We start from the raw sequence: 24986 nt of genomic DNA, 5'->3' as shown, positions 1-24986 counted from the left end.
AACAGAAAAGAAAAGAAACAAAATAATAACTAAAGAAATTAGACATAACAAAAACAAAACATATGTATATACACAAACAACTTATATATGTAAGCATTAATAAAGGAGGTTTGTAAAAAAATGCACACTTTTTTACTTTTGCGATCTTTTATTCAAAATTGTATTTATGTATGTATGTATGTGCTCAAAATAAGTACCTATTGGAATCAATAGAAAAATATTTTTTATATTGATTGTAATTTTTTATTACTTTAAAATACTTTTAATCAATTATATAACGAATTTTAAAAGTCAAAAATACCTATACATATATTGTTTTACACATTTTTCCCGTGATATTATGCATTTGGCTGCTTTTATATTTCTCTACGTTTATAAAGATTGGTTTTATATCTTAAATTGTTTTCTTTCTAACCGTAATAGTTTGAGTGGTAAATGATTTATTCCGCTAATATCATGGAAAAGAAAGTATTTTTTTGACGTTTAAAATTTGCTAGATAATTAATTAATATGTATTTTAAAACAAATAATAAATTATAATAAACAAACATCTGACTATTGATTTTAATAGTCATTTATAGCATAGCAATGATCGATTTTGAGTAAAAGACCAGAAAAGCCAAAAAGCTATAAAAAATTTTTACAAGGTTCTGTTAGCCATAGTGACGACTTGGAGGTTATCTGTAAAGTCACTATGGCAAATTTGTAAATAAATAAATTAATTAAATTACTAGCCTCTTCTTACTTCGCTTTCGATTTTTTCATCTGATTTCGTCTGACGAAATTTGGGTTCTTATCCGATTGTTTTCAAACTTCGCCATTTTGCTCGGTTTGGTCATCAATATATGTGGAAATCAAATCCGCCATTACGATGTTGAAAAATAGTCGTAATAGACACGTTTGAAAATACTCCATTATTGTTCACGGTGACGGGTATTTGCCGGATTTGTCCACACTGTTCCGATCGTTTTTTTTTCCTTTTTGCCACCCTCTCGCTATGGCAGATTGAGCACTTTGCATATTTATGATCAAAGTTTACGGAGAGAATTGGTGATTTCTCAATTTAGAGAACTCTTTGTACTAACCCAAACAATAAACAAATTATTAAGTTTTACTTCGCCTTTTGGTATGACACCATTTCCTACATTCTTCCAATTGGTCTGAAACTTCACCATTTTGCGCGGTTTGGTCACTGATAGAAATTTATCGGGTTTGGTGCATCCGCTCTAAAATCGCCAGATTAACAGGATGCAGTGCATCCGCTCTAAAATCGCCAGACAAATTGAACGACAGATTAACGGACGGCAGCTTTAAACGTTATTCTCATTTTCTCGAATGATAGATTGCACATCAGATGACGAGTAACCTTTCGATGTGCACAGATGCAATTATTAAAATGGTAATTATTAAAATTGAGTTGGATCTTTCTGGCGAGTTTAATAAGGCAAGATTCGGAACTTATCGAATCTTGCCTTCAATTTGCCGAATCTTGGATCAAGCTTAGTAAAGATTGATTAATTTCCGCTCCGGTAGTTTATTTTGTTGCTCCGTGCTATCAATATTAAACACATTGAATCAAAATATGTAAGCATTTCGGCCACTAAATTGTATAAATCGGATCACTGCGTACTATAATAGCAACCGCTTTATCACACAGAGAGGTAAAAACCGTGGAAGAAGACGTCGAGAGTTCAACCGTGTGGATGACAAGTCCAAAAAATACAACACTCTCACCAAGTGGACTTAAGGGTTAAATCAATGACCAAAGTTCCGCAACTGTTGTACCTGCGTGCCATGTCACCGACAGTGATACTAAAATAGTGTCGAGTGGAACTTAACACCTTACTTTCCCCACTCGTGTGTGTGTGTGTGTCTGTGTGTACTACAGTTTCAGAAGTCCTCTAACTTTTCTATCGTGACTGCTATAATATACATACGTACATATACATATGTAGGTGTACTATTGTAAAACTGTGGGTTCACTGAAGCGTAGACAAGTCAGGTCCAGCAATAACAAGTGTCTCGGTTGTGCATGCGACAGCTTTGTATTCATTGTTTGTTGTTGCTGCTTCTGCTTGTGACGTCATCTATTCAGTACCATATTCACTGAGCCTAAATCTACAAAATTATGCCACGTTGCTACCCTGGCAGACTTAAGTGGTATTTGATGCATATAATAATCAAGCATGTGAATATTAATACTGTATGTATTTATCATAGAAAGTTCGTCAAATATAATAGTAGCATATGCATAGTCACATGAGGTTAAGAGACAATTATTTATGTCCTTTTGTACTGGCCTTTATACTGGAGAATTATGGACCAGATACAAGTGGGAGACGATAAGGAAGATAAAGGTACAATACAACAATTGCTACCGTGCTCTCTTCAGGCTACCTAGGGGTTGCAGCGCGTTGCAAATGTTTGTGGAAGGACATGTGCCTCACTTTGAGGCCATTCTCAGGATGAGAACGGCCTCTCTACGTCTTCGTATATTTTTGTCTTCTAATTGTCTTCTCGCTGCTGTATCTTCTCATTTGCATTCTTCACTATACATATGTTCGATGGATTTTGCATTTGCATTCTTCACTATACATTTGCATTCTTCACTATACTATTCTACCAACCGCCTTAAATGGACATTCAATTGATTGATTGTTCTTATTATTATTATTCACTAGTGGTTTTATTCGGCTTCGCTCGGTATTTTTTAATATAAACTGCTTAAACATGACTAATCTAATTTCTAAGCCCGCTTTAAAGGTCAAGGAATTGACCCTTAAAGCCTTCAACATGAGGCCACCACCCCCCCCCCCAACGAATACAGTCTAAGAGACCCTTTCGTCGGAGAACGAGACGGTTGTTCATGAATATCGCACAAGAACAACCGCACATCACTGTTCTAATAAAAAAAACCTTATTTAGTTATTTGATTATTAAGCCTCTCTAGGTGGGAGACATAAACTTACTTCAATGTTAGCTAACCTCATGTATATCGGTAATATATCAAAGCCATTTAAGGAGTGGAAGTGGTTCAAAATCAGATGACAATTTTTTGGCGGGCAGGAATGTCACTAAATACTAATAGAGTGAAGCTGATAAAAAGCTTGTAAAAATCTTAGCTCATCAGCAGAGCATAATTAGTGTAAGGAATATTAAGCCCCTGATGAAATTGTGCCGTAGTTTTTCCGGCAATTATGAGAAGAGTTGTCGGTCTTTTAATTTGTTAGGTTCTAAAGCACGAGGACTGATGGATAATAACGGGTTTTCAAATCAAAAACTGAAAATTTGAATTTGAAATCTGAAAATTGATCTTCAAAATTATAAATAAGAAATCTAAAATATTCGTATGATGTGTAAGTACGATAAAATAGATCGAAAGTAGAAGAACTTATGTATGTATTTATTCAAGAAGACGGTCGACAAACAACAAGTCATGCAGATAGGGTTGACGCAAGGATGAGGAGGATTATATTATAGTATAACTTGTATCTGAAGTTTTCCCTTAAAATTTAAGAATACATATTCCAAATAGTATGCTCATTATCAACATAGCCAGCAGCATAGCTCGGTCGTTAAGCTTCTGCTTAGCGTCGAGGGCGCCGGGTTCGATCCCATGAGCTGACCTCGATTGAAAATAATGTTTCTGAGTATATCTGTAGTGCTGCTGGTCAGAGCTGGATATTTGTGACTCCAGGTTGTTGATCGTTTCCTATCAGAGTTTGCCAATTTCTCTGATTTCATTGTTGAAATGGTTCCCGGTAAAATTGGCTAAATATCCTTCCTACCTACTATGTCACCACTATTTGAGTATGATTAATGTACAATAAAATTTATGTACAATTCATAGATGTCTCGTTAATTTGCGAGTTTTTCAGTGTCTCGTAATTCAGCGATTTGTATAATAAACAAAAAATTAATGCAATGTTTGTAATTGGCCAGGAAGGCGCATTGGGGTTACCTCTAAGGCCTTCCTGGTATATATGTAAAAAAAAAATAAAAATGTAATATGTATGTACATAAGTAATGTAGCATCTTCTGGTGGATGAATTCTTATCAATGATATTTTTAATATATGTATGTATATGATTAATCATGTTTTTATTTTCTTGTCCAATATTGATGGATTTTTTTTGTTGCTTGTTTCAGATTCACCTCGATTCGCCATCACCAGATATCCCGGATTTGGATTTCCACTGACAGAGGGTATGGAAGTGTCTTTGAGGTGTGAAGTGGAATGTTTTCCTCCAGCAGAGCCTAAATGGTTGAAAGACGACCGCGCACCACCGGTGAGTTATCGCTGAATCCCTCAGAAAAAAAAACGTATAAACATAATGGAAAATTTTTCGTGTTGTTTCGGCGGTGAGGGGGAGGATTGGTCCTCAATAGACGCTTAAACCCTACTTTAGTTGTTTTCATCGAAGTTTCGTCGTGCACAAAAGAAAGAACGGAGAATATATCCCTTATACAAGTTTTACGTCTTCGTCGAAGTTTCATTTGCTACACTTCTTCTTTTTATTTTGGAGTTATGAAATGGTAATAGTAAGAATGTTTTGTGCGTACTCTACCCTCTTCTCCTTTCACTTTTTCAATAAATATAGTACTCTTACATATATATGTACATATGTAAATACCTATACATTTCAGCAGCATAAAGAAAATGTCGTAATAGTTTCGCATAATGTAATTTATTGATGACGCTCAATATGCGCTTGTACGATTCGAATGTTTCCCAGAACATTTAAAATGGCGGAACTTTCTTGTATAGAGTACTTTTTCTTTGTAAGTGGAATCGATCTGAAAATAGTTCTAGGACGTTTCCTGAAGCTCATTGATAAAAGTCTAACAGTTTGACGTCAACAACTACTCCCATAAATTAGATTATAACGCGAGGGCTATCGACCGGAAAGCACTGGGTACAATTCCCAAACGTGAAAATTTTCCTTAATGGTTTTTAAAATTTCTAAAAATTAGATCGCATATATCTACATAATATATATGTTATTAATTTGAAGAAATCTACATACATATTATGTTATTCTTTCATTATACATGCACACTCGTCTAACAGATTGCTTCAACGCGACGAGTGTGCAATAAAGATTATGAATTATTTAGCACGACATCTATGGTCCAGGTATATCTACGCTCATTTATTAAACACGACATCTATGATCGATTAACAGCCATAGAGACATCTATGGACACATTTTTGCAGCATTTTCTAATCGGGAAAAATCGAGTTGCTGAATAGCTCGAATTTTTACAGGTAGCCAAGTTGTTGGTACCATTTCAATGAAATCAAATAAATTAGCAAACTCTGATAGTCAAATATCCATGGTCTGGCCAGCGATATTCTATAGATAGAACCCATGACCACACAATTGAAAGCATTGCATACTAACCATTGATCTCGTTAATGTAGACATAATGTACGAGTAACATGCATCCAAACCCGAAGATTTATTTGTCCTAGTAATAAAGAAATCCTGCATTGAAGTAACATTTCAACTTACATACTAACCATTTCAAAAATAAACTTGAAAAATTGGTATGAAAACTAAACTGATGTTTATATACATATATCTGATATTTATCTGTTTGTCTGTTTGTCTGTCTGTCTCGTATAGGCCGCTAAACCACTCAACTGATTACGATGTAACTTTCAGGATATGTTATATGCATGTCCAGGAACCTTTCTGTAGAAAAAAAATCGTCCAAAAACGGGAAAAACGGGAATGAATGGCATTGCAACGCAATAATTTCAAATATTTTCACGTCACGACCTGCGTTGTTGGAGTAAAATAAATAAACACTTGAATAATTTCAAATGTGTTCGCTGCCTGAACGGGAACGAGAACGTGAACGGGAACGCAACGGGAACGGGAATAGCATGCGTTATTGTGGCATCGCAACGTATGCCGAGTTCAGCTAGTATTTAATATTTGATTCAATGTCTCATACTATTCAGTACTGAAACCGCAAAGCAATTGAAAAAATATCTCAAAAATGCATCAAAGAATTCTTCTCCCAAATGTGCCATATTTTTATTTAAAAATCAACTAATCTTTCGTCAACATTTAGTTGACTGTAAGAATTTATGTTGCTGACTCGCTCCATTTTTTTATGTGGAACGATTCATCTGACGTGTTCATCTGCACCATACTAAAAATATGTCAACACCACATATGTACATACATCCATACATACATGTGTATATAGAGCAACAGTGCCTTTTATCGCAGACGTATAACAAAAGGTATGATCGATCGTAGCTTCGAACGAGTCGTATCGAGTTTTTATCGTTCATTTATGCCGCCATTCGTCATTTCCCGGGAAAACTCGGGTACGGCGGAGGATGTGGGGAGAGCGGGGTGAAATACACGGTTGTACGGATAATCAGTCAATATGTATGTAACGCCAGGGTTGAAATATTCCCGAACCCTTCGCACGACGGAACTTTCATATTCGCGCTAAGGCAGACAGTTTCTATTTATTTTCTTCTCCCTTGCTTCGAGCGCTTCCTGAGAGTAACTTTCCAAACGTGAAACTTCCAGCATCCACACCCAACGTTTCGTTAATGAAATCTCCGGATCCCTTTCACCATCCACATCCATCCAACGGGTCCCTATACGGTTTCGGTTTTTTTTTTTCCCTCCACTGATTGATTTATCTATTCTGGCATGGCGAGTGCGTTAAACTCTCTCTCTATCTCTCCGTGGGTACAAATACCCCAAAATAATAGACGTTGGGTTGTATATAGTGGGGTGGGTTTGTGGTTAGGCTGTGGATAACGAGAGGTAGGGACTGTATGGAAATCAGGCCTCAAAGAGAAAGAAGATTAACCGATGAAATATTAAGGATACAAGCGTCTTCGGCGAGGATAAAGTGTCACAATGTGGGATTATGTGACAAAAGGATCCTACGATCCGCCATCATTACGACGTTCGAATATAAAGTGATAAGTATAACTACGAATTATACTAATGATGGAGAAACAATGCATCTTAATGCATTCTTGAATCAATTTATAAATCTTGAATCAATTTTTCTATATCGTTTTAAAATTAGAATCTAATATAATACTATTTAGCACGTTCTCAATACATCCAAAGCTATTATGTGGTCCATTTGTCTCGATCATATTATTTATTATTATTTATTTATTTACATATATACCAGGAAGGCCTTACAGGTAAATCCCAATGCGCCTTCCTGGCCAATTACAAATACAAATGCAACATTTTTATTACAAGTCGTTGAATTGCGAGACACTGTAAAACTCGCAAATTAACAAGACATCTATGAATTGCACATAATTTTTTATTGTACATCAATCAAACTTCAAATAGTGGTGACATATGTAGTAGGTAGGAAGGATTTTTAGGCAATTTTATTTTTCCGGGAACCGTTTCAACAATGAAATCAGAGAAAATTGGCAAACTCTGATAGGAAACGATCAACCTGGAGTCACAAATCCAGGTCTGACCAACAGCATACTCTGAAAAATTCATTTTCATTCAGGGATTGAACCCGGCACCTTCTTGACGCTAAGCAGAAGCTTAACGACCGAGCAATGCTGCTGGATATGTACAGCTTATATGTACATATGTTTATGATAGTTATATTATCAATTTAAATTCCATATCAAAACTTGTATGCGCATATGAGCTTCAGTAACACAAGTTGCAATTAATAATATTTGACAATGAAAGTAAAAAAAAAATCAAAATTTAATTTAATGTTATCAGTTTTTGTCCTCATTTTAACATCAGCATGTTGATTAATATCAGTGAAGTCAAGACGGTGCATCCACGCACCATCTACATTCTTGCACACAAGAAGTGATTTTCAAGCACATGTCAAAAAACATTTGTTTGGATGTAAACGTCTGTATGCACCTTCAAATTTCAATTTCAACTTCACCAACAACAACAGCTCTGTGCTTAGCGTGTAACGTTTTCAACTGTGGGGTCATGTGTTGTATCCATGGTTCAGTATTGCCGGCCAGACCTTGGATATATGTGACCCCAGCTCGATTGTTTCGAATCAGAGTTTCCCAATTTATCTGATTTTATTGTTGGGACTTATTGTCTTTAATAATTATGTACATGGTAGACATCATCATTTGATGGCTTACATTCTGCTCGCACATTTCTTTATCGAATGACTTCTATACCAAGAACTATCCGACTTCTCAATCGTTGCTGCTGTAATATTTTCCACCTCAGTGAGCGTATGTTATCGGAGATTATTTTTTTACCTATTTGTCTAGTATTCTGCGCTCATAATTATTTTCATAATTAAATGTGATGAATGAATGGAATTTTGATCTTCTCTTTTCCACTTGGGCCTCGCAGGGATGTTTTGTATTTGCGGCTAGTTTTGTTTTACTACATATACATATACCAGGAAGGCCTGACTGGTAGACCCTAAGCCTTCCTAGACAATTAATTACAAACATTTTATTATATAAATCACTGTATTTCGAGAGGCTGAAGAACATGCAATTAAAAATGAATTAATTAATTGTTAATTGTTGATTTTTCCTACTTGACTAATTTTTGAAAAACTTATGGTACCTCTATTATTTTTTCCTGTTGACACAGATGGTTGTATTTGTTTTTATTTAATTGAATAAACAAACAAAAAAATAATATCTGACTAACATACCACTTTTAACATGGGCAGTATTAGCAATTGCCTGTGAGATTTTGGTGTTTTTACTAAAAATCTTTAAAATGAAATTAAAAAAAACCGTAAGACTTTGGACTTAGGTATTTGTAGCTCAAAATGTTGTAAATTATGTAAGCTATCAACCCTTTAAGGCTTTGCATCGAGCTACCAAACACCCTGTATATATTGGTGTTGGCTATTGGTACAAGATTTTTTGAATATATTTTTATTTTTCTCATCTCTCTGTATTTTTTTGACCATTATGGTGTATTAAGAGGGCTATACACCCGAAACCTTAATTTTTTTACCGTTCTTTTCTTCGATATATATATATATATATATATATATATATATATATATATATATATATATATATATATATATATATATATATATATATATATATATATATATATATATATATATATATATATATATATATATATATATATATATATATATATATATATAAATATATATTGAGTGTATGTATGTATTGATTGAATGCGACAATATATATATATCAATATATATATTGAGTGAATGCGACAGTTGCGCTTCGACCAGATAAAACGTATTTTAAATTGACAAAATTGAGGTTTCGTATTCTCCTATTTTCTCCTCCAAAATTGGACCAATTTTTAAAAAAATTTCATCATCGGTATGAGAAAGATACTTTCTGTGCATCTATCGGCGTATTTTTTTTTAAATCGACCGTTAAATAAGCACGCTGGACTCGTTTCGTGGGTGTAAAAAAGAGGCGACTTTATAGATGTTTGGCGGCTCCTAGCTTATATAAAAAATAATTAATCAAAAAAATAAAACAATAGATGCACCCCAATGGTGGATATCCATAACATATTAAAAAATAATTTCTCTAGTGCCATAATTGAGGAAGGGAGAAGTATAGTACGTTTGTATGGACAAGGCGCTGCTATCCAGCCCTCTTAAGGACTCTTGTAATGCCACTATGGTCGAACTTAAAATAAATTAATATCAATAAATTTATATTGCATCGCGAAGTTTCGATTTGCCTTAACTTACATAGATATTTCCATGTATATATGGGGGTTGTCAAAAATACTTTACGCACCCCTTCTCACCCCACAGGCATTATCTCGTGTGTCGCTTCGCGTATTTTCTTAATTTTACCCTCCAATGACGCGAACAACACTTTTCGCCTTATCGTACGCAAGTTATCGATTGTCGCGCACATACTACACACATTTATAAACATCCTTTAAATTTTTCACGAAAGGCGTCTCCATCACGAATAAAAGATTTTTTCGTTTCGATTTGTCAATGTTTATTCTGCAGCGTGTTACCTTGTCACGTGCACACATGTATTTTCGCAGACTTGCGGTTTCTTTCTTACATTCGAGTGACATGTCGAGTTTCCTCTAGTGACAGCATTGTCTGGCCGGCAAACAAATCAATATGGTGCACACTTCGGACTACAAAACCCCCTTCTTAGACAGTCTACGTGTATGTATGTATGCATAGATACGCACTATTCCTCTATCCTCCGTCTTCTTTCGTCGTTGCTCTTTTTATATTTTTATCCGGAAGTGTCAGAATGTATGTGTGTGTGTGTGTGTGTGTGTGTACATGCTGTACGCAGACATCCGGAAACTTCGAATTGCGAAACGAGACCGATTTTAATCCGCTTCCGGGATTTTTGCCAATAAGTCTGGTGAACTGTCTGCTGCATAGTTGAACTGCAACAAAATCAAAAAGTTCTGGGTGCTGCCACCCCTCCCAGCATCCTGATCTTCTGTCGCTGTGCAATCGTGTGGAACTGTCGGTCGGACAGCTTCTGAAAAGTCGAAAAGCGTATAGCTGTCCGTTACTAGGTTCGCGTGTGACATAAGATGCAACTGCACTTTTCGCGTTTATCTAGGCCAGAGATCTAATATTCATGTGATTCCTGAAATCTTACGATGATATTTGTCAGGTAAAGTTGTGAGGCTGTATATAAACATTTAATGTTTTGAGGAAAATCGGTTCAACGTTTGATACGATATATAAATTCCTATACAACTGATTCAATTCAAATATTATTCAATTCGAAGTCAAGACATTCGGGAATAATTTAGAAGAAAATTTTTGAAGACATCGCTTTCTCACACATGTGTTTCATTTTGCTGTTCACATTTCGTAAATCAAATCATGAATACTTCGTCTAAAATTATAAGTAACAGTAAGAAAATGCTATTTATCTGCCATCGAGATCACTGTATACGATATTGGAAACTAGGGATTCCAATACCGGTACTACCAAAACCGGTTCTACCGGTTATTGATCATACTTTACCGGTTCCATTACCGGTAAAGTATGATCAAGGTTTACCGGTTCCATTACCATTCCAATTCCGGTAGTACAAAATAGCCTACCGGTAGTACCCCAATATAATTTTATGTTAAGCCGGCTACTTCGTATGGATTGGTTGAAAAATGAACGAAGACTCAATATATTTTTTGACCGTAATCATAAATTTAAAATTAAAGATATACTGATACAAATTATACATTTTTCTTATTTAATAAAGTATCTAATTGATTAAAACAAGTAATGATTAACCGAGCCCATTCTCAGGATGATGGCGGCTGCCCTACGTCGTCGTGTATTTTTGTTGTCTAATTGCCCTCTTGCTGTTGCGTCTTCTCATTTGCGCTCTTCACTGTATATTCGGTGGATGTGGATACTTCACCGACTTCCATAAATTGAATTTCAACCGATTGATTAATTAATTATTATTATGATTATTTATTTTTTGATGTATTTTTATTGCATTTCAAAATATCAGTTAACAATTACTTACTATTCAATTGATATGATACATCGTATCGTCACAATTTCACTGCTATAAATAGACCAAATGATTAATCGATAAGCCTTTTAAAGGCTTTAGAACAGCGGTTCCCGAATGGTGTTCCGCGGAACCTTGGGGTTCCGTAAGAGGCTATCAGGGGTTCCATTCAAGATTTCCCATTTGTGTCAACTCACATGCGAGGTTGGGTTTTCAGCTTACGCCTAAACGAAAAATAAGTTTAGGAGTAAGTTGAATGCTGCACCAAACCTCCGCATCCAATTGTCAGACGTAAAACCTGACTTCAATGTTATTTTAAGGAAAACTATGAAAATATTTCATTCATCATATTAAATAAATATCTTTTTGTTCCAACTAAATAAATATTTTTATCTTAAAAAGTCTTTCTTTTAAAGTCAAACTATACTTAGAAGATGCGGACACCAATCCAAAAAACCTCAGTATGGTGTGATTTCACGTAAAAAAACAATGTTACAGTTAGTTTACTTCTTACTTAAGCTAGGGTTCCGCCCAAAAATGGTAAACCAAAAAGGGTTCCGTAGCCAAAAGAATTCGGGAACCGCTGCTTTATAAAATGCATTTATATATGTACATATATCATTGCGTTAAGTTGGCTCATTTATTTCGTGATCATTGATCTTGTATGGTACTTATGTATGTATGTATGTAGTTTAAAATGTCAGTTAAACACCGGTGTAACATTTGAAATGCATGTGTAGTTTAGCTTGACAGATGAATATGTATGTACTTAGATTCACTACTTCTATTCATAAAATGGCAAACACCACTTTTCAGTTATATGTATAAGATAAATCAAGGAAATACCAAAATATCACTTCATTAGTCGCACGTCAACCGTGACAGATGTGTCACGGATGACGCAACGTAGGGTGACACTAGCGCCAACGATTCTCTATAATCTCTATATCGCCTTCAAAATCATACGTAAATAATTAAGTATCATAATTATTCGAATGAATTCGGAGCGTTGTGAAAATTGTCGCCATTAAAATTTCACGGCAATAAAGCGCGAGCTCGATTTACATTTAACGCTCGTTGCGGTGTTTAGTGGATAATGTCTATTAAAATTGCGGCGATTTATTAATACGGCCGAATAATAGTGAGCACCTGAAAATTATTACGCTGAAAGTGTGTACCTATTCGATAAAACAATTGGCAACGGTGTTAATGTTAATGTTGCGCCAATTTCCAACGTGGGGGGAGGGGGTGTTGTTTGACAAAGCGTAATCAATTCCCCTAGTTGCCGAAATGCAGAAATATAATTTTATTATTGTGTTACGGATTTTTAAATTTAATTCACCACGGTGTCACTACAAGTTACGCTAAAGTGGCATCTATGGTTTTAAGGCACAAACACACTGGATCGTACGGCATGCACGTGCTCGTGATTTCCAGCTGGGAAGGGCGATTCTTCCAGTCATTGTTAATCCAACAAGTTTCCCCTACATTTCTTCAAATATGGGAGACACTATACAAATATGGGAAACATCGTGAAATATCGTGACGGTACAGACTATGTACGCTAGTTTATTTTTAACATGTGCAAAATATCTATAAATAAAATAATCGTCCGCGTAAATTTTTAAATTAAATTCGAATAGTGGTGATAAATAGTAGGTTGTCAATTTGGTGAAAAGCCTTTTCTTGGCGAGTTCTGGTAGGAAACGATCGAATTTAAGTAACTTTGAGAAATAAATTCTTTTCAATCAATGTCAAACTAAGGCTTGAGTCTGGGACCTTTCCGTGGTTAGCATTAACACAAACACCGATTTATACTGCTGTTTGCTAGATTTATTAATACTTTGGAAAAGTTGCTGATGGAACCAATTTGTATATTTTTCCAAAAATTGTATATACGGGTTGCTCATGAGTGTCATCTATAGTTTTAAACTTGTACGTACATATTTTATTTATTATTTTATAAAAATAATAACAATAAAGTGACCAGTGTGACCTGAGAGGTTGCCCCAAAGCGTCACACTAATCTTGTTATAATTGTATGTAGGTATATAATTGTATAATTTTATATGTATGTATATAATTGTTTTAAATCATATTCAAACAGTGGTGACATAGTGAGTAGGATAGTTTTGCCAATTTGATGAAGGAACCATTTCAACAATGAAATCACATAAATTTGCAAACTTTGATAGGAAACAATCGACTTGGAGTCACAAATATCCACATCTAACCAGCAGCATTACAGATAATACTCGGAATAGATTATTTTTAATCGATGTCATACCAGAGCTCGAACCCAGAAACTTTCGGTAGTAAGCATTAACACAACCACCGAGTTATACTGCTGACTGCTAGGTTTATTTATACTTTATAAACTGCCACTTCCGGTTGAGGGATGCTAACCAAATTTTATACATATATACTTGTTATTACGCTTAAACTTTTAGATATGAAATCTCAGTTCAATAAACCAAAAGGTTTCTGAGAAAAACATAAAAAACCTCGATTCTCTAGAGTAAAAGTACTACTTTCGGTTCAGATAAAAATATTTAAAAAATATAAGGTTATAAAGATTATTATTTCTATTACATTCCGATTCAGTTAGCGGTTTGGGAGATAATTGAATTCAAAAACTTAAAAAAAGAGGACACCTACAAGGGAAGGTACCATTTCAGGTCAATTTAAAAATTTGAAAATAATTAACATCATTTCGATAAAATTTTCAGTCACCAGAGTCAAAATTTAAGTTTCAGTTCGATAGGACTAACGGTGTTCAAAAAACAATTAAAATTGCTGAACGAGTATTATTTACTGTACCGTCCATTACTCCTGCATTACTGTACTGTCCATGACTCATGACTAATGCCCGGACCCAGAAGGTGCCGCGTATTGTTCAAACGTTGTAAATGCATTGTTAAAGGTTTGCCGAACCTTTTTTACAAAGGATTTACAACAATGGAACAATGAGCGGCCCCTTGGCTATCCTACCTCTACTCATGACTACCAGATTCTACCATTGTACAAGTCATATTCAAATAGTGATGACATAGTGTGTAGAATTTGATTAGGAACCGTTTCGATAATGAAATCAGATAAATTTGCAAACTCTGGTAGGAAAAAATCTACTTGCAGTTACAAATGGTGACACGACAACTCGTTCACAGATATTCCGTAAACCGATAATGCGCTCCAGGCATTACGTATACGGCCATCTCTTTCTCACCCCGTCTGTTCACCATGATCTCGTTTACTCTGCCATTACGTATGCAGCCATCTCTTTCACAGACCATTTTTTCACCAATAACAGACGGTCTGTGAAAGAGATGGCTGCATACGTAATGGCATAGTAAACAAGATCATGGTGAACAGACGGGGTGAGAAAGAGATGGCCGTATACGTAATGCCTGGAGCGCATCATCGGTTTAAGGAAAATCTGTGAATGAGTTGTCAGGTAACCGTCACAAATATATACGTCTGATCAGCAACACTACAGATATTACTCGGAATAAATTATTTCAAATCGAGGTCATCTCGTCAACTTCTCGGTGGTTAGTTTTAACACAACTAGATTGATTTGTGAAAAAGATTTCGCTCGACCAAAGCTAATCAGAAACAAATTCAGATAATTTGCTTATCGCTTGTTACGAAAAATTTCGTAGCAAGTACATACATATGTAGCTTATCGCCCAACCTGAATAGCGAAGTTTTACGACTTCCACCGAAACTTTTCAGTCGTTCCCTGACAGATTTTGTGATGATAATAGCCCGAAACTAATCAAAATAAATTTGATATTCACACTACGTAATCGAATCGCGATTACTCTTCATTAATTGGCCATTTTGAAGGAATCGCGCGCTCACAAAATGGCCGCGGGGAAGTACGGCGGTTGTGATCACGACACTCGGCCGAGTCATATCTCCATCATCATCGGCCATTAATTTGCAGCCCGGCTCGAAAGTGTCTTATGAATGCGGAATGAAGAATAGCGCGTGCGAATTACGGTGGCGGCAAGGTGGCCATAATTAATGGCGAAACGCCTCGTGTGTCAGACGAGATTTATTGAATCTCATCAGATGCCATCGAATTAACAAATTCCTCGAGTAATGGTAATTGATGACGGGGAATAATCCTCTTATCGAGCACTCTTCTCCTTCAAAGGAGAGCCTTCACATCTGGCGGGCGAAATCTGGGATGGTTTGGGGGTGCCGAGGTGGCGAGAGACTGAAGATCAAGGGGTCACTGGAATCTGCGGAACCATCAAACTTGCCGTGGAGGGATACGATCGTTTGTAATATGACGTGTGTGGGTATACGTGATGGTATATATATATATATATATATGTATATACATATATATGTATTGGAACAAAGGGAACCGAAACCCATTGTGTAATCATGCGAATGAACCGTTTCCTCATAATGAGCCAAAGGAAAAATGTGAAACGTACACGAGTTCTTTATAACGCCACGAAAGATACGAGCACTTATTAAACGTGTATTTTGAGATATGTGTATAATATATACCGGAACGTAGTATCTAGCAATATTAGGAATGTACATACATAGACAGAGAACATTCTGGAGAATTTTTCGAAATGTTATCTTATGTAAACGAAATGAAAATATGTATACTGAATTTGGAAATGTATGTACATATGTATTTAGTGAATAAATTTGCCAGTTTCAAAGTCGTATTTTACATCGAATGTCAAATGTGAGTAGTGTAATTTGCGAAATAGCTGGAACGTTTTACTCGCTGGCAAATTTTAAGATACTTAAAAGTGTTTTAACGTATGGAATGTATAATTAATTTGAGTGATGAAAGTCCTGGATACGCACTTGAATTTTGTATTTTCAGAAGATTTATGTTTGGTGCTTTATATAAATGTATCCTTTACCAATTTTAGTATTTATCAGGGATGGGGAGTCGGAGCTTTCAAGTGGAGTCGGAGTCGTAAAACATCAACCGACTCCGACTCCTTTTTACTAACCTCTTCTTAGAAGTTTGGGTTCTTATTCGATCGTTTTCAGACTTTGCCATTTTGCTCGGTTCGGTCATCAATATAAGTGTAAATGACGTCCACCATTATGATGGTGAAAAAAAATCGTAATTGACACGTTTGAAAATATTAAAATATTGCATCTTCGTTCACGGTGACGTCTATCGTCCACACTGTCGCATTTGTCCACACTGTTCTGATCTTTTTTTTCCTTTTAGCCTCCCTCTCGCTATGGCATGATCAAAGTTTACGGAGAGAATTGATGATTTCTCAATTAGGTTTTTTTTTTATATATTGTCTTAATTTTATAAACAAAATATAAAAGAGGCTAGTTTTTAAAAAACATTTTTTTATTATTATTTTTAATTTATAGTATTACGGTATGCGCCAACTATAGTCTCTAATTTAATTAAAATAAATCGATTGATAAATTGAAATTTGATCATTTCTATATAAAAATCATGAATTTTAATTACATTACAAACAAAATCGTTGAATTGCACATATTTTGATGTGTTCTGGCCAAATACGATGTTTCCTTTGCAACATTTTTTTTATTAAATTGATTTGTTTGTGTATGATATTCATATACATATACTATGGAATTGCTTGATTTTTCATTTATACCTATTTCATTACCAATAATTCAATAAATTGAATTAAATTTAAAAAAAATTTTAAATTCTATATTTGGAAAATCGTTATTATTTTTATTAATAATAAATTTATACGTTGGCAAGAAAATTCTGTCTCACCAAAATCATTCAAGTTGGAGTCGAAGTTTGGAGTCGGAGTCGGTAAATCCGACTTCACAGTTGTGATATTTATGTACAAAATGTAAAAAATATTTTTTAATACTTTTTACATAGTATTTATAGTTTTACAATAGAAATCATGTTTCTCATTTAATTTATAACAAATAAAGGATATTTGAGTAACAATGAAACTAAGAAAAATCTAAATTAAATCAAACCAAGTACAAATAATTCTGATTTTGACCGGGGCAATATCCTTATGGGTTGAGGCAAGTTGCCAATAGGGTTGCCAATTGAATAATATCTGTAGACTATTATATAACAAACGACGTTCTCTTCCTCCACTATCAACCTTAACATATCCTTGGCACATGCATTATTTTTTCCAATTAGTCATAGGGAGAATTTTGGTCCTCATGATACATTTTTCTATTTAATTTTAAAATGCTTTTTATTATTACTAAATCAATTCATCCTCATAATTTTTATAACCGCTGATCTACTGATCATTTTCTAATTTACAATTTTATTTTATTGTTAGTAATTATAGCATTATCTTATTTTAATGTACAGTATAATGGAAAAAATAGCTCAAAAACCTATGTACAACTCTTATAAATGCTCATAATACATAATATTAAGTAAAGATTATCTGTACATAAATATTTAAATAAATTAAAGTGCTCACGGTGTATTTATCGTTGATCGTAGTAAACTACATACATATAACGGTGTAGCCCATATTCGTTATCGATCACTGTCAAGCAAGGATAAAATTTTACCGAAAATGGTCCAAGGGTCGTTTTGGTATAGATCAAGCAAGGATAAATACTACCATACAATTTCAACGACATAGGTTGAATGTGTCGTTTTGAAAGGACTATCCCATGCACGCGTGCCAAGAATGTCACATTTTTTCTATATGTTTAAAATTATTTAAAAAAAACCACGTGCCATATTCACCGCTGTCTGATTTCGCCCTTAGAGGTGTTAGTAATAGTGGTGCTTTCTTGAGGGGTGTTAATGAATACCTCTGTGGAAGATGATGTACATAATTATACATGTAAGTTTAATAAAATGCAATGTTTGGAATATTATACTAGTGGTTTTACCCAGCTTCGCTCGGTATTTGTAATATAAACTGCTTAAACATGACTAATCTTATAGTAAACATTTTATTAAATTTATTTGAATATTCATTTGTTTTTTTTATTAAATTGACTGTCACGAACAAACAAATATGTACTTAAGTCTCTTTTGAAATTATATGTATACCAGAATCCGGCGAATTTATTTCTCGTCATGGAAACTTTGACTTGTTTTCGTTTCCCACCCAACACAGTTACAAAGTCTCTTTCGAAATTATATATTAGATTATTTTAGGATTACTAATTATAGTTTTGTTAATTTTGTTGACTATGTTGTATTATAGTTATTAGTTTAAGTTTAAATTTGTTAATTGTTAAATGATTCATTAGCAATTTCCAATAAATAAATATACTGACTTGAATATGATCAAACATGAATAATGGAACATTCCAAATACGGTTCAGTGATTACTAGTCAAATGTGAACCGGTCACAGGACAACCGGTCGATCTAGATCGGTTACACGTGATCACCCGTCACACTAAAACTGGTCACGAGAAAACTGGTCACACCCAAAAATTAAAAATTGGTTGAATCTAGAGCGACCAGTTGTCCTGTAACCGGTTCACATTTGACTAATAGTCCGTTTACCTCCAAATACTGGCTGAAAACACGTCAAAACATTTTTATTTTTAAATGCTTTTTATTATTTCGAAATTATATTCACAATACATATTATACATATTATATCTAGTTTAATAGCTACTGATCTACTGATCATTTTCTATTTTACAATTTAATTTAATTTGGTTAGTAATCATAGTATTATATTATTCTAATGTTAATGTACAGCATAATAGGAAAAAGAGCTCAAAAACCTATAACGTCAAAACATAACATGAATGTTAATGCTCTAAATTTTATCAATTCATTTCACAATTTTCCACAGCAGAGTTAGACAACTTTTGCTATTTAGAATAACCTGTAATACACTTCCAAGGCTATGTTGTTGGTTTAGTTTCGCATATCATACACAAGACACCAGTCGCATCATATTATACATACATACGTGCGTCAAACGATACGAAATGGCGAAATTGGAGCTACTCTCAGCTCAGACGAGAGCGAGGCTGGAGCTGAAATCTGGAACTGGAACTGCGCCTAAGGGCGACAACTTATCTAGCGACTCGCGACCATATTTCTAGGCTTTTGCCGCCTATTGTTCGTCGCCTTTTGTACTCTCCGTCCAACTGGGAAACACTCAAACACTTAGCGGTAGAGATGGGGACCGAGAGAGAGAGAGACGCTGGGAAGGGCTCTAAAAACAAACCGAGCATTGTTTGCATACTACGTACGTATTCGACCGTGTGTTTATTGCGAAGCGATCGCTGTACTGAACGCGTATCCATAAAGTCGATCGTTATTGATCGACACCCCTATTTTTAATATACCCTTTGACTGTCGGGAACAAATTCCGCATAGACACTAGCTATGGTTCTGTGATGAAAAATGGGTACACTAGTATCATAATGGATGGCATTTTTATATCGATATAGCCATCGTTACTACAGATAGGGGCGGAAATAGACGATTAGATGTATGTTATTTGAAAATAGATACTTTAATTAAATATTAAATATTCACTAGATGTTTTTATTTTTATTTTTACATATACGAGCCCATTTTTCTTCATTTCGAGAAATATTTTGCAAAACATTAAATATAATGATTTGCGTATAACCAATGGCTGCTCGTCCATATGCACTGCGGTACTGCTGCACCCCCAAGGAAATTGAGAAAAATTTAATATTATTATATATGTACATAAATGTATGTATATTATATAAAAATATCAATATTTTTTAGCGTGTATTAAGCTCGCCCGTACACCGATACATCCAATAATGATCATACATCGCGGTACTAATATCAGAAAGTGAGGCATCATTTATGATTTTGTGCAGTACGGTTTTCGATGGAATATGCCGAGTGGGCGAAGGAGGGGCGCGGGGGCAGCTAGAAGCTTGGTCCGTACTGCACTCTCAACAGTACCCATTTCTTTTTGCGTTCGTGTGCGCGCCACGCGCTCGACACGCTCCTCAATTTTCCTCATTTCTTCTGCACCTTTTGTCTTTCCTTCAACACCTCTTACACTTTCCACGTTTCTACACTTCCTTCTACACGTCACTATTTAAGATGGTATCAAAATCAAGAGAAGCTGCAATCTAGTAATATCGATGGATTTTCAATTAAAGAAAACTTAAAAAGTTAAAAACTACCTCTAAGCCAGGTGTTTTTCATCAATAAATAGAATAAAGACATACATATATGTATAAGAAACACAATGGTTCAAGAAAGATTGACGGATTTGTCTATGCTGTCAATTGAAAAAAAAAATGATTATGAACAGTGAAAAATTTAACGAAAAAGTGATAGACCTTTTTTCAAGGAAAAAAGACAGAAGAATCAATTTTTTAATGAAATAAAATACATATAATGTTTAATTTTGTTGTTAATAGTAAAATATAATCCAAATAAACATTTTTTTATTTTTAATCAACCACAGCACCCTCAGATATCTTATCCATGAGCCGCCACTGCGTATAACTATAATTTGTACATATATAAAATTATTATTTTGAATAAAAATACCAATAATTTAATTTTACTACCGCCATCTATGTTTAAATCTAATAACATATTTTTACACCATTGTAATGTTGGAGGATCCATTTACTTATATTGATGACCAAAATGAGCAATATGGCAAAGTATGAAAATGATCGGATTAGAGGCAATTTTTTTCCAAAATTTGCAAAAAATTGTAATCGTAAGTGAAACGTAAAGGAGGTATGTAAAAATACTGATGGCTTGTAATACGTTTATTCTTCTTTTCCGAGATTCTGTACATATCGAATTAAAATAAGTAATAACAATTTGTGAATTAAGTCAAACAGAAATAGTGTTTTTGGAACTGAAAATTGGACTATCAAATATAACGGCTCATACATATGTTTATAAAGGTGTCAAAATACATACATATATTTTTACAGGGTATTTAGGAAGGCAGCTTATGAGTAGAGGTAGGATAGTCACAGTGCTATCCATTGTTCGGCAAACCTTTAACAATGCATTTACAACCTTTGAACAATACAAATACAGCCCCCTCAGGCTCCGGTGACTACTTATGAGCAACAAAAAATTACGTTTTCTTCTTACCGGAGCGGAGGCTAATCAATCTTTACTAAGTTTGACCCACTTAATTCGAACATGACAATGAATTTTGTTTTCTTACTCTCGATTAAGCGATATGAAATTTTTGCATATTTTTGGCTTTTGCAGTCACTAATTCAAAATCATCTAGTATTGCTGTTCCAAAATCGAGTATTGGAATCAATAGTCACATGTTTTTTCTATTGATTGTGATTTTTTATTGCTATTTATCAGATTTCATTGCAATTTATCTGATTTCAAAAGACATGAAATCAGATAAATTGGCCAGCTCTGATCTGGAGTCGCATATTTCCAAGATCTAGCCAGCAACATCGGTGAATTCAGGTGAATTATATGTACACTAACCACTTATATACATATAGGCTATATGCCATAAAAAAAACTACAAGCTTTTTATTAGCTTCATTTTGTTTGTTCAATGACATTCTTGCCCGTCAAAGATTTATGATCTGATGTTGAACCACTTCCACTATTTAGATCGCTTTGATATTTTACCGACAAACGGCGGTTGGCTAACATTGAAGAAAGCTAATGTCTCAAACATAGAGCTAAAGGAATTTAATCAGATTTAAGACAGATGATGACAGATATCTATTCAAATCTACCACCCCTTTACAACTCACAAGTAAAAAACTAATTCAGTGGTAAAAGCTTATTTTTTATTTATCTCATTTGAAGATTATATAATTTGCATGAGCTATGCTAGACATCAGGCAAACCTCAGCATGTTTTCAGACATTGTGTGTTGACTATTTTTTTCGATTATCTGAAATTGTCTGATTTCAACAGGATGTAAATATATTAGTACAGCTGGGTACCCACACATTCCACAAAATTTCATCAAGTATACGAAAAGTTCCTGCTAAATATCAAACTTCATTTCAGAGATATTGCCTTATCTCAATTCTCGTCTGATTTATTAGCGTGCGATTTCTTTCGAATTCCGATTCCAAAAAGATGAGTTACGACTGGAAGGATGCACATTGTACAAGATTCTATATGTAGAATAAATTTTAGAAAAATATATTTGAGAGATGTAGCTTGCCTCCATGTTCGTCTGATTTATCCATCACGAAATTTCTTATTGAGCAATTTGAAGGGTATAGTTCTTCGACCTCAAACTATGCAAAAGTTATGGGAAATGATCCAAGCAGATTTTCAGATATAAATTCTTAGGAAAGTGATGAAGTGAAAGCTCATGCAAGTAGCATTATCATCAAAAATAGTTTCTAATAAACTAATAAACTTTTCAACTCAAGTGTTCATTTCCAAGTTAGCAGTCGTTGAATCGTTCCTGTGATATATGTATATATATATATGTATGTATTACATATATCTATAAATAAATGCGAAACACATGGACACCACTTCTTCAAACGTTCGAGTAGCTGATGATGATGATAACGGGCGCAAATGTGCCAGTTTGCACTATCAAAGTCTTGAAATCGCGACATGCAAATGTCTTATTAATGAGACGACTTCGCTGCGGTTTAACCCCTTCGCAAATCTATATAAGATCGCGTTCGCAAAGAAGCTATCAAATTCGCGTCTGCGAAGTTCGCAAGAAGTGGCATCACTTTCGCCCAGGCCTTTGTGTATACGGGTGTCATTTGATTTGTGGCCGGGGGTCGGTTGTGGCCTGGTGTTTTGCCGCCTTGTGCAGAAGACAAATAGGCCGTCCCTGTTTAATTAAAAAGGCATCCGTGCATTTTACGGGTTGACCATCCCCTCGTCCACCCCATCCTCCTCTACTGTCCGACGGCTTCAACCCCTTCGTGCTTCGGTTTTGTGTGTGTCTGAGTTGCGGATTATGGTTGAATGTGTAAAGTTGTGCGACGTTATTCACTGTAAAACATTTTCCCATAGAGGATACGAGTCTGGATTTGATTTTTATATAAATGTATTTCGTTTGAGAAATATGTAGATGTAATTTTTATTCGCTACCAGGCGCGTCTAGACCAATGCTACTCAAACTTTTTCAGCTGGCGGACTAGTATATATTTTTCAGTAATTCTCACGGACCGGCATCATATTTTAAAATAAAAGGCTTATATATGTATATGGTTAAAAATTTGTAAACAAATAAAAATAAAATAAAATCTAAGTAGTAAAATTTATTTTATTGAATTCAAAGAAGTACAATATGTACATACATATATACTTTGACAAAGATAAAAAATGAAAATAAAAAAAACTAATGAGACATATGTACATATGAGCTTGTTTGTTATTAGATAACTTATCCAGTCGTGATTTAATCGAAGACAATGCCACACGCAATGGATCATAAATATCCACACTATTACCATGTTTTGTTTTAATTATACTCATTGTTGAGAAACCAGTCTCGCAAAGGTAAGTTGATGCAAATGGTAAAAGAGTTTTCACTGCAAGTTCATAAATATATGGGAATTCTACTTTTAATTTGATCCAAAAGCCTGCAAGTGAAGTTGTGGTTTCAAAACATATTTTTTAATTCTTGATTTGCAGTCAGATCAATTAGGTGATATATCATAATTCCATGGCAAAAATGGATTTCGTATCCATCCTTTTCCCTTTCGTGGATCGTCATCTGGTGGAAAATAGAAATCGAATCGCTCTGATATATTTGTCAAATGACAACTGATTATATCGCGTCATATTAAGACGTCATATTAAGCTCCTCTCCTCCTTCGTAAATAATATCAGCCAAATTGTGAAACATGTCATAGCAATCTTTTGAAACACGAATCTTCCATGTTTTTAATTTTCGTTTCAACCCATCTATATTGTCTGACATTGTAAAACAAGATGACATTCTTCCTTGCATGGATAAGTTAAGGTCATTCAAAATGCAAAAAATATCTGTCAAATAAGTTAGCTTGGCTATCCAGTCTTAATTTTGAAATAGTTCTGATATAAGCTATTGTTTTATTTTTTTAATTACGTCTTTCTCCGCGGACCAGTAATGGGCCGCGGACCGTAGTTGGAGTAGCAATGGTCTAGACGGCATTTCATACAAGTACCTAAGTAAATTCTCGAGATTGAATTGGATTTGAAAAAAATTATTCAAATTGTGATGGAATTGAGTTTAATACAATGCAATGTTCGTGGAAAATTTTATTTTTTCTGTATTTAATGTCATTGGTCTGAACTTCTAGCTGTTGAATTATAAGAAGAGTCTCTTGAAAACGGTTTAATTTAATAATAATTTCAGTTTTCAATCTTTTGATACGGAAAAATCGAAATTTTCCACGGAACATACTTTTTAGATAGGTGAATATTAATACTAATGTAAAAAGTATAAAACTTCTTGATTTACAATTTTTTAATTTTTTAATTCAAATATTAAGAATCTACAATGTCAATTTCCTTTGTATTTTAATTAATATAAAATATAGCAAAATTAATACTGTAATATAATTTTAGTTAGACTTGTCT

The 24986-nt window shown here is 34.4% G+C and overlaps 1 protein-coding gene across 1 annotated transcript in view; it reads left to right on the top strand.

Annotated features, from left to right (window-relative positions):
• Positions 1-2317: 2317 nt before the first annotated feature.
• The window catches only part of LOC143909192 (uncharacterized), a 34769-nt gene continuing 12100 nt past the window's right edge, over positions 2318-24986 (top strand). The window contains exons 1-2 of the mRNA XM_077427094.1: positions 2318-2357; positions 4150-4289. Of these exons, the coding sequence (XP_077283220.1) occupies positions 2318-2357; positions 4150-4289 (180 nt within the window). The remainder of the gene's footprint in view (positions 2358-4149; positions 4290-24986) is intronic.

This window comes from Arctopsyche grandis, chromosome 3, assembly GCF_051622035.1.
Source record: "Arctopsyche grandis isolate Sample6627 chromosome 3, ASM5162203v2, whole genome shotgun sequence".
NCBI classification, from domain to species: Eukaryota; Metazoa; Arthropoda; class Insecta; order Trichoptera; family Hydropsychidae; genus Arctopsyche; species Arctopsyche grandis.
Note: the sequence above shows the minus strand (reverse complement) of the source record. Positions and strands in the feature narration are given on the sequence as shown.